This window comes from Vanessa tameamea, chromosome 18, assembly GCF_037043105.1.
Source record: "Vanessa tameamea isolate UH-Manoa-2023 chromosome 18, ilVanTame1 primary haplotype, whole genome shotgun sequence".
NCBI classification, from domain to species: domain Eukaryota; kingdom Metazoa; phylum Arthropoda; class Insecta; order Lepidoptera; family Nymphalidae; genus Vanessa; species Vanessa tameamea.
In genome coordinates this window covers 7,296,377-7,308,985 of record NC_087326.1, presented here as the reverse complement: position 1 = coordinate 7,308,985, position 12,609 = coordinate 7,296,377, and the positions used below count along the sequence as shown (strand labels likewise).

The 12,609-nt window shown below is 34.7% G+C and overlaps 1 protein-coding gene across 1 annotated transcript; it reads left to right on the top strand.

Moving 5' to 3' along the window:
• Positions 1 to 81: 81 nt before the first annotated feature.
• Positions 82 to 12,275, top strand: LOC113398797 (uncharacterized). Its single transcript, XM_064217798.1, has 3 exons — positions 82 to 211; positions 11,031 to 11,113; positions 11,232 to 12,275. The coding sequence occupies exons 1-3, from the start codon at positions 82 to 84 to the stop codon at positions 12,273 to 12,275; spliced, it is 1,257 nt and encodes a 418-aa protein (XP_064073868.1).
• Positions 12,276 to 12,609: the final 334 nt, after the last annotated feature.

Sequence of the window (12,609 nt, the reverse complement as noted above, 5' to 3'; positions counted from 1 at the left end):
GATGTACAAATTTTTTTTTTAAACAATTTCTGTCAGATTTTGTCGTCTGGGTTTCGTAACTAATGATTTTAAAAACGCACAATGGCCAGCAGCAGCAAGCAATTATTATTGGTAATGGTTGGAGAAATCCGCCTTGATTATAGGTCTCAGCACTTGTTCCTACATGGAGCCCCGGGCCTCATCGGCGACGCGATGCCCAAAAAAACACACGGTATTTACTTATACGCTTCAAGATTTCATTCAACTAAATCATTACCTGGAAACGTTCTTTAAATATAAAATAAGAAAAACTCAACTTCTCACACATAATGATAAAAACCTAATTGACTATTTATTTTATCATTGAATGTCAAAAGACTATATCGCATATACATATATAAACATTTTGAGGATTATAAATGTAATTTTTTTAAATAGTACATGGCCTCTATGCTTTAACTCTTTCAATTTTGGAAGCCTATTGATAACGTAAATATTATTTGTGATTTCAGTAAAAGTAACTCAGTGCTCTTAACTTTTTTATGTTATATTTATTACTGATAAACATTTAATTCTTGAATGCTGAGCTGAAAATGAATATCAAAGGCGCCACTAACAAGAGTTATAGATTTGATGTTCGAGACGTCTAATACGTAGTTTTTATTGTAAGTTCCCTTCAAGACCACTTCATGTTACATCATTGTTTTGCTCGTTAAAATTTTAGTACTTTAACCTAATTTGTCGAATATAAACATGGTGACTTGTAAAGTTAATTCCGGTGTCTCGCTCTAATATTTACCATATATAATACTATAGTAAGCTTTGTATCCTCGTCACGCTGAGACACATTATGTTGACAGCGATTATGACAGTTATCTTCGTAAAAAACATGTTTTACAGCATTTATCGACATACGCCTTCTAGTGTTCGAAATTCGACTATGATCAATAGTTCAGAAATTTAGCAAAATATATATAAAAATAAAACATTCCTTACTGCTCATTTTTACAATATGCTGTAGTCAAAAGTTTGTAGAATGATAAAGAATAAAAGGCACTGTGTCTGCCTATACAATTTATTGATACTAACCTTAGAGCTAAAAAGTGAAATTCTGTAAATATTCCACTGCTGAAGAAAGGCGTTTTTCTTTGGAGGAGATGGGTTGGAGCCCATGAGCGTACACATGTCGCCCATTTACATCGAACACATGCAAGTTTCTTGATGATCTTTTTTTCAAATAAAAAAAACAAAACCAAATTGGTGTGCGAGTCTAGGGTCTAACTCAATATGTTTGGAAAACCTGTTTTACTAGAACATCTCATATATATATATAACGAAGGGAAGGGGGAGAATGTGAGTGATCTTCGTCCATCGTATATTTTTCGGAAACGCGACGAAGTCGGACGTAGATACTATATGTGTCCTTTTCTTTTTTCCTTGACCAATAACAACCCTTGATAAACCGTCAGTTGTCAACCATCCCAGTGTTGCCCACCATCGTATCCGAATACGCCCAAATCGATTAGGATTTGACGTCCCGTTTGCCGATCTCCGACACGGCCATCATGACACGTCACACGTCCCTGTGTGATGCTTCTGCAAAAGGGAAAACAACATCTCAAGCTCGGCCCATCCTGATCATCATTTAGTCAAAGAATAGGGTTTGTTACGTAATAAACCACAATACTAGCGGTTAACATCAAGTTTATTTCAATTACATCACATAATATCATGAAGGCAACTCGCTCATTAGTGAACAGTATCATAGTAGGTAGTGAAAAGCATCATAGCAGAGAATAATATCACAAATGTTGAAAAGTGTCGTTGCCATCACCTATATCGAGCGATAGCAACTCATGCCACCTCTATCGAGTGACGATAACCATGCCACCTCCATCAAGGGACGATAACCATGTCATCTCCCTCGAGTAACTCTTAGATTACCTTCTGCCTTCAACAAGCAATACAACAAACACATCACCTAAAACGAGCGATATGTTCCATTACCAGATTAGTAATGACACCAATTACTGTTCACTAATCAGAAAGAAAGCATCACTTAATTTAACTCATCATTCAGTCATTGGACTCGACATCTTCTAAATCACTAGAATCAGAAATATTATCATTGCCAGACATTTTTCTTAAGCGATCATGAGCGTACTTATAGGTACGCTTTGAATCTATGGCCTTTAAAATGTACCTATCGTTTTCCATGAAATTTACAAGCTATAGACTCTTTCATTAGCGAGCACTCAGAACCAGAATCGTAAGTAAAATTAAACTGCTCACCAGCATTTCGAAGCATCCACGTTGTCTTTGTCTGGGTTGAACTCGGGTAACCGGATGTCCTTGCTAGTAGACAGCGCTTTCATTGCCTCAATCAACGCTATAAAGTTGCGGTTTTGCTGCTCCATAAGTAGGCGCCATTTTGTATCTTCGGTACCACAAGCTTCGCGTCGTTTTTCTTCTCGATTGCATCCCACTTCTGATAACGAAGGGAACGTGGGAGAATGTGGGCGATCTTCGTCCATCGTATATTTTTCGGAAACGCGACGAAGTCGGACGTAGATGCTGTATGTGGCCTTTTCTTTTTTTCTTGACCAATAAAAACCCTTGGCAACCGTCAGTTGTCAACCATCCCAGTGTTGGCCACCATCGTATCCGAATACGCCTAAATCTTAAGAAATTAATTAAATACTAGAATGCAGCGTCTAATCAAGTAAAGCACGATGTAACTGTAATTACATAAGTAATTTAAATAAAAATCATATAAAAGGCGAGAAATAAAACATTTCAAGATAAAAGATAATAATAATCTGCTAGATTATTTTAAAATGTACTGTGACTTCGCCTGGAAAACTATTTACACTAATTAGAATAGTTTTCGTTCCTCGAGGTATGATTGCATTCATATTTAATAAGATATGAACAATAAAGGCATTTTAATTGGACTATGCTGCTTAACTATTTTAATAAGATCTCAGTTTTAGATAGATCTAAAATACTTAAAGAATCCCACCGAATGGTATTTTTACTATATAACGGTTGTTTTGACACATAGGGGGAGTATAACCACGAAATTATACAGTATATTAGAGGCCCGTCCCGATATGCTCCGATTGAAATAAGAATTTTATTTACTTTCTGATCGAAGTTTATTTAAAAATATTATATACTATTCATTCGTAGCCGTTAAATTCCTTACTTTACCTTTTTTTGTATAAATATATTTATACACAATTTTTGTTGTGATACAACTTTGGGGAGTTGTTCTGCGTGCAACAGCGAAGGTAAATAGCGAAATAAAGAACATTTTTTTGTTTATATCGATCTATCTGTCTATATGTCTATCAAAATAAATATTCTACTCGTATGAAGCACAGGTAGCACACTAAAGTAAATATATTATCGTATCTTGTATTCTATTACGTTTAATTTAGAATTGGTCTAAATTAAATTCCATTACGTAGTTTGATCGTGATTGTAACACGAGTAAAATATTTGAAAACAAAAACTATTTATAAATATTTATAAGTTATAATATTGTAAGCATATGTTATAAAACTAGTTTAAGAGCATACTCGTAATAAGAATCAGTAATCTTATTAATATATTAATTGTTCGATTCCGCCGGCGACGTGATATCGACGTATCCGCTCTTTAACCGTCACTGTAGTATCTCAAATCATGTCGAGTATTCCTCGATACATAAAGTAAATGAAACGTAAACATTTGACTTGGAGAAAACAAATGACAATAGTCATAATAATTCTGTCTACAACTGGCATCACACCCAAACAAATACATATATATGAATTTACCAAATTGTATGTTAGCGAATACTTAATAATAATTAAATAATTGTAATGTATCGAATCATGGAGAAATTCATGCACGAAAAGTTGATCAGGCACTGCTTCAAAACTTAAATCGCTCGCGTTTAAGGGGTTGATCTTCAGGTGTTAGTTGTCATAAAAAATCTAAGGTTTGAGATGATTTATTTCCCATTAAGAACATAGTTCACTTACATAGGAAACTTAAACTAGTAACAACATAATAATAAACATATATATAGTTAATGGTGACCTTATTTATACAAACATTCAAATATAATTATAAAGTTTGACAGTATGTTTTTAATTTAGCCTTAAATTTCAAAAAAGATTTTTCGTTAAATATTTCTTTCGGTAGATTATTGTACATTAGCGCTCCCTCAAATTGTATAGTTTTGTTACCATAATGTTTAGTTCTAGACTTAGGTATTTGTAATTTATGTATATTTCGTGTATAGTATTTATGTGATTTAGTCTTAAAAGTAGTTTGTGTGTGTATAGATCCTGAGAGAATTTTTCTTATAAGTATGCATGTTTTGTATTTGTATAATTGTGCTATAGATAGTGTATCAGTTTTCTTGTAAAGTTCATTGGTTGGAAAGCGGTAGTCCATTTGGTGTAGTGTTTTTAATAGTTTGTTTTGTGATATTTGTAAATCTTTTAAATTAGTTTTGTGTGCAGATCCCCATACTTCTATTAAATATTCAAGTGAGGATTTAGCTAATGAGTTATAAATAATACTCTTTTTCCAAATTTCTTAAATTCGGTTCAGTAGTTTGGCCGTAAAAGAGCAACAGACGGACAGATAGAGAGAGTTCATTGGTATTTATAATATTAGTATAGTTATATGCTCATTATATTTGAGAGCCGAGATGGCCCAGTGGTTAGAACACTTGCATCTTTAACAGTGATTTCGGGTTCAAACCCAGGCAAGCACCACTTAATTTTCATGTGCTTAATTTGTGTTTATAATTCATCTCGTGCTCGGCGATTAAGGAAATCATCGTGAGGAAACCTGCATGTATCTAATTTCAACGAAATTCTGCCACATGTGTATTCCACCAACCCGCATTGGAGCAGCGTGGTGGAATATGCTCCATACCTTCTCCTCGAAGGGAGAGGAGGCCTTAGCCCAGCAGTGGGAATTTTACAGGCTGTCAATGTAAAAATATGCTCATTTGACCACGGCTCCTTGAGTATGACGTAAATCTCGTTACTTAGCGAGTTTTTAATAATGATATTTATGGTAGATTCATAATACCTTTGACATTAATATCGAGGGTGTATATAAAAAAAAATCTATGCCTTCTACCCAATCAAGCTAATAATGAACATTTTCCCGGATACCATCATAAGCTTTTATCGCGATAAACATTAACATTTCCAATGATAATTTCCTATCTGATGCACCGTACTTAACGGTGCATAGATGAGATAGAGGTCTGCAAGGAGCTGATGACATCAATATTCGGTCAATAAATGTGTACAGCTCGACAATATTTTAATTATTTTATCTTAATACTTAAGATTTCGTATTATTTTAATTCTCGACGCTATCAGTGATTTATCATAAATGCGAAAGTGCCTCAGTCTATTACTTCTTCAACCTTAAACCACTGAACCGATAAACGTGAAATTTGGTATGACGATAGTTCGACTTCCGGGGAAGTAAATATGTTACTATGTTTAATTCACGCCTCGAAGGGGCAAATGGGGGTAACGTTTTGTGAGCTATCGGTGAAGTTTTATAAATTTCGCGTTGGTAAGGCCGCAGTCTCAGCAAGTAATATATGTATATATGTATATAGACGAGGTGCGGAATACTAACAAATAATATACATTAAAATATGTGGAGCACATTAATAAGATGCTCTACTTGGTGGTAGGACTTAGTGCGAGCTAGTCTGGGTAGGTACCAACCATTTATTGGATATTATACCAAAATTTAGTATTGTTAAGTTCCGCTTTGAAGGTTGAATGAGCCAGGGTAACAGGCACAAGGGACATAACATCTTAGCTCCTAAGGTTGAATGCTTAATATTTTTTACTAAGCCAATGTATATGGGCGGTGGTGACCATTTACCATCTAGTGGCTCATTTTTACAAATTAGAATATCTCTCTAGGTTTCTCTATAATAGGACTATAATATAGAAGCTTAAGTTATTGATCATATCTTGGTACGTTGTCATGATAAGCTTGTCCGACTTCTTGTCCTAAGGAATATCTTTTTTACAATGCATTCAATAAATTTAGGCTGAATCTACGATCAGCCCCTCTGTTGCCAGATCTTTGTGCTCTGCGCAGGCGCATTATTATATTGCCGTATTTTGGTATGAATGATAAGTGAGTAGGACATCGTATATAATAGTTAATAGAGAGTAAGTAAAATCAAACATAAATATTACACTTTAAAATCTATTTGTTGGCAGTGTAAGGAGGGTTCTTGCATAGACAGTGAACGGGAAGGTGTCCACTTACCATTAGGTTAGATTAGTCGAGCGTCTCAATCGACGTTTGAATTGCCGCCCGCCCGCCGGATGGTATTGATAATTACGATTAGCGAAATTATCTAAATAGAATTTGCCTCATTCATTTATTTCGATACCAATAGAACAATAAGTTAAAATGAAAGTTGATTTATTTCTCTGTCAATACTTTAAATATATATTTTTTTTTATGATTCATTCAAATAACTTTTTCAATATATATAATTCAATGTTCTGTAATAAGAATTTTGATTCATTTAAAAATATTTATATACTTTTCGACTCGATGACATACGAATAGCGACGACTACTTCATTTCGTTAACAAATGTAACGATCTCATAATATATTTATAATGATTCTAAGTTAAGGCTTAAGGTCGATGGACTAAGTGCTTGGGCCATAACTTAAATATTTTCTACTAGAAGTAGTAGTAGATGTCTATTTTTTATATATAATTAAAAGCAATAATAAGAAATCAATGCTTCCTAATCTATTTTAACATTGATTATATAAACGTATAGCCGGATATCCGAAACAAATAAATTTCCGGCCTGTGTTGATTTAGCACTAACCGAAATATCATTCAATGAAACGCTAATCCAGTGACGCAATGTTACGTGGAACTAATGCCAAACGTTAGTCACTTGTCCGACTGGTTAGAGATATTTTGGCGAGTGGTATTCCCCGAATTCGTCCGTTTATTATTATAATATTTTCCTCTTTTCTTCTAACGAAGGTGAAACACGTGTGGAGTTCGCATGCACGTTAGGTAACTAATCATACTTACAACTAGTGCACTCCTAGACTATAAATATATTTTACACATTTAAAATTACAGAAAATCTCTTAAAAGAACTTTAACTGTGAATAAGTGACAAAAGGAATACATTAATACTTATATTCCTTATTTTTAAAATATATTTCATTATTTCGTATCAATTAAAAGTGTATGATATTTAAAAATGCTAAATTCACTGTTGATTGATATGTTTAAATGATTTTACATGGAATCGTTATAAAATTTGACATTTAAATGTGTAGACAGATTATTTATAATATAAGTCGAATACGGTAGACATATTCTGTAAGAAGATACTCGAAACTCACCGCAGAACACGAGCATGAAATTCCAGAATGTGATATGCGAAATATCGCATATAATAATTATAAAAAAAACACATTTTAAAATGGCGTATCACTGTAAGTTGGCAGTCAACATTCACGAGTGAGATACGAGGTGAGTTTTTACAGAATCGCATAGTAGAACCGCATGTAAATAAACCAAAGCGTCGATGAGCATATCATTTGTTATTGTCAAATTAAATTAGCACAAAAAACGCGAGTCGTGATCGTTGCGTCCTCATTCACGTAAATGTCATTTTTTATAGAAAATAAAATAATACAACAAAAGGTTAGACTCCGCGGAATGCATGTGGGATTGCAGCAACGGGTTACATGTCGATGGATGTCTCAATTTATCACCTGCTATCAAAAAACCATATTAATCACCCCTTAAATCACACATGGAAAAAATTTGAGAACCGCAAGTCCAGTGCAGTACGTTAAAATGGAGCTCATCGGCATCTTTGTATCAAAAATATTATGTAGTTTTTTTAATGTAGCATAGCATAGGTGTAAATAATAATCAGTGCATTAATCTTATATAGTAAAATTCTTTACATTGATTTAATCTATCTATCTATCCGAATAATGTACTTTATAATCAATTGTATTTTTTGTGACAATGTTATTGTTAAAAGTAATATTTTTCATACACAATTAAAAAAAGGAAGTTGTCATTTGTTTTTCTGGACTCTAAGTAAAAAACTTGTAATACGCTTATCTTACGTTAACCCTTGGCTTTGAGAATATTAGATGTATATTTTTTAAGATAAAGTCATGTAATTGGAGGTAAAATAGACCGGATAATATTTAGCCAATGGTAAGCAAACAACACTATAAAAGTGTTTCATAAACATAGACATTAAAACCACGGAATAATTACGTTTTCAAAATAAGAGAGGCAGAGATATCGCTTGTTGTGAGACAGTTGAAAATTATATTTAAATATATATAATTACAACCCTTGTAAAGTCGAGGTAAGTATAGTAATAACATAAAGTTACATAAATATGATTAGCACACGCCAGCTACCAGGATATCAGAAGATTAAAGCAATTAAAAACAAACAGAAATACAATACAAGGAAATCAGATAAGAGCCAAAACGATTTTTCAAAGAACAATTATGATATTAGATGCATTACAGATTCGCGCATATGGCGAGCGACGCGTAGGAGTCCCTACAATTACCATCCGACAGAAAACATTTGTTAAACAAACAGACATTTCAAAGAATTTAATGCATAAACAAGGGTCTTTCTATTTTACGCCAACATCTATTTCTAATGATAAATCAATTTGAATATTGTTGTTTCTGATTGAGATTATAATTGTTTGTTATGTGAAAAAGATTTCGATTTTGAAGAAGATAATCATACCATCGTAGGTAAAGATGAATAGTATTTATGTATTAAATAAGTATATTGTTTAAATAAACAGATTTAGCGTTTAGTATATTTAAGTGATAAGTATATGTAGATGATATAAAAGCTTGCTGTAAGTTGCTGTATATTTATACGTTTTATAAATAAATCAAAACTATTGGACTTTTTTTCAATTAAGTATATTTTTTCAAGTTCCTAGTTATGTATAATTTAAAACGAAAATATAAACAAAAAATAAAATTGGGATTTACAAATGCAAACTGCCGCAATGGATAATCGTTTGTTTGATAAAAATAATATAAAAAATATGTCATGTTTTTTCCAAAAATGAAGCAACAATCATAATGGCGCCTGAGTGGGCAATATGATCGACTAAACGACTGGACCGCTTCTAGCCGACCCGCCGAACGTTATTTACTCGTGCAGACTTTTATTTCATCTTGGCATGTTTCTGTCTCTGCATATATAATATGTTTATCTTGATAAATTAAGACAGGATTATTTATTTTGAATTTAGAAAATCATGTTCGAAATTAAAATATTTTAAAAATTAAATCAATGAACTCAAAGATTTTACGGCGCGTATCTAAAGTGCTCGATAGTGCCTATCGCGTCTCTTATTATGAGAGATAAAATAAAAAGAATGGACCGCTTCACTAATTAATTCATGTGGATAAGCAAAGTAATTTGCATGTCTTTTAACTAATATTATTGAAAGCTGTTAATGTATGCTGAATTATAATCGCTATATCTGTTACGCCAGTTGAATAAAAATGAGAGGAACGGCAACTGCTTATGACAAGTATTATATATATATTAAGATTATGTCTTATTGCGTAATTATTATATTTCAAGTCAGAAATTTTAAGAGAATATCGGCAGAAGTTCTAATCAAAGTAGTAATGTTTTCCAAAGAACAAAAATATATTTCTGCTATGGAACTGGAATATCAACATGAAGATGAACTAAATATTTAAGCTGCTTAAATTAACCTCTTATAAGTCACATTTGAGTGCAGGCCGCCCGCCGTTCACCATCAACTAAGGAGCAACGTAGAAACATACGGAACTATAATCGTCTCAAGCCTACTGTGCGTTAAGCCCAATTCATAATAAATGAAATTGTTGAAATTATGTCCGATAAATCACGTGAAACTATTTTAGGCGCACGGCAATTACAGTAATGACAAGATCAATTCAAGTGCAACGTTTTATATGTAACGTTTAAGCAAAACATTTCTGACAGAATATGATATGAAACCGAAGAAGAAGCTTTTATTGAAACCAAATTTTAAAATAAGTTTCGTCTTTCGTTATTATTATTATTATCAAGAAGCCGTATTCAACCTGTAGTTTAAAAGTACCTAATGTCTACATAATATGTATTCGACTTAGTAATAAATTATCACCTCGGGTCGAGTAAGATTTACTAGTGTTGTCCTAGGAGAATACATACTAAACTTAAATTAAAAAATAAAATGTAAGGCACTATTATTACTTGTTAATTCATCCGAGTATAACATTGAAAGCGAGGATAACCTTCAGATTAGGACTTGAAAGCAGTGTCGCCTATGACTGATTCAAGCCAGCGTTACGTGTGATGATTCATACTTGCTGGTTTATTTAAAATGTTTTGGCTAGGAATGTTGCAATGTATTTTAAAATGCTTTAATATATTTTTTAAGCCACAAATAACATCGTAAAGCTTTGATGGATTGTGGAAGTAATTGCAGGCGTTGGAATTTTATTACTCAGCATTTCTCAAGAGCAAAAACATATAAATGCCTATAGAGATTTGGGTGGTGATGATTGTTTGAATTCTACCATATTATATTATACTATATAACGTGATTTGACTGAATCGTTAGTCTAGATATAAGCTTATAAGGCAACACGCGGCCTGAGACCCTAGGTAAAAAAACCTAGGTATTTTTAACAATAACACTTCATTGACGTTTCCTATTGAGTAATTTTATCGGTAGCAGTCTGGAGTTTGGAAATTGCAATGTTTGCAGTTCCATGCTTCAAACAGCACGTTAAGCCATTGTACCTGCACTTAAATTCTTTCTTTTCGTGTCTCATTTCCCGTTTTATTGATGTATGAAATTCAAGGGATTGACTATGCGATTTGCGTACACACTTAGCTTGTCTTACTTGAATGGCTATTGTTGGAATGGTCAGGGCTTCATACTTCTATTATATATAACAAATTCGATTTTAGATACGGACTTACAAGTTTTTAAAGTGGTAGAGCCACAAGCTACACCAACACCAGTAGCTCAAAAGGCACCAGGCTCGAACCGGGTAATTACCACGCTCTCACAGAATACCGTCGTGAAACAGCAGCATGGAGACGACTAGGCTTTTTAACCATCTAAGTGAAGCTGCAGATTCGGTCCATCGACGCTTTCCATCTGCGTAGTTGGTGTTTCTTGGGGACTTTAATGCACACCATAAAGAGTGGCTGTACCCGTATAGTGACACTGACCACGCTGGAAGAGAGATCTACAAATTTGCAATATCTTGTGGCCTCTCTCAGCTCGTCCACGAACCCACTCGTATTCCTGACGTCGTGGGCCACACTGCGTATTGCCTGGACCTTCTGCTGACAACCGATCCTGACAGATATTCGATCTATGTTTCACCACCACTCGGGACATCGGATCATTGTGTGGTGAAATCTGTATCGCACTACTCGCCTCCTGACACTAGTCCTAAAGGCACTAGGCGAGTGTGGCGATACAAGTCAGCGGATTGGGATGAGATGCGTCACTTTTTCGCCTCTTATCCTTGGAGGCAGGTATGTTTTTCTTCTAGAGATCCATCGTGCTGCGCAGATTCTGTCTCGAGTGTGATTTATCAATGTATGGAGTATTTTATTCCTTTTGCTGAAGTATCCCTTGAGACCAAAGCTCGCACGTGGTTTAATGCTGAATGCCTCTTAACTGAAAAGCGTAAGCATGAAGCCTATTTGTCCTGGGCTGACGCTCGTAAAAACAAAGCCTTGGATGTCCAGGCAAAGAAGAAAACATACAACGCAGCTACTAAATCTTGTAAAAAAGCGATAAGAAAAGCTCGTTTTGACCACAATGGCCGTATAGGGGGAAAGTTAGCTTCTTTTCCCTCAGGGAGCAAAGCTTTCTGGAGCCTCGCCAAGTCGGTTGAGAAAAACTTCTGTCACTCTTCGCTGCCTCCTCTGCACAAACCTGACGGATCCCTGGCCCACAACGCTAAGGAGAAGGCAAATTTATTTGCCAATCTCTTCGCAGAGTATTCTCGTCTGGACATCAACGGTAAGTGTCCACCTCAGTTACCTCCGCTTGGCCCTAAAATGAGCGCCGTTAAAATCCACCAAAAAGAGGTACTTAAATATTTGCTGAACCTGGATGTTAATAAGGTCAGTGGTCCTGATGGCATTTCAGCAGTGGTACTGGAGTGTTGTACACCCGATTGTCTCCTGTTCTGACTCGTCTATACCAACTCTCTCTAGAAACTGGTAAAGTTCCGAGATCCTGGAAGCTTGCTAATGTTCAGCCTATTCCCAAAAAAGGAAGCCGTGCAGACCCAGTCAATTACAGACCTGTCGCGATCACCTCTATAATCTGTAAGATTATGGAGCGTATCTTAAATAATCGTCTCCTGACATATCCTGAAGCAAACGAGCTCCTTAGTGATAACCAATATGGTTTTCGCAGGGGACGCTCGATCGGAGATATGCTTATATATGCTACCCACCTTTGGAGCGAGGCCTTGGAGGGTCACGGTGAAGCAGTGACGAACTGGATGAGCCATCTCCATTC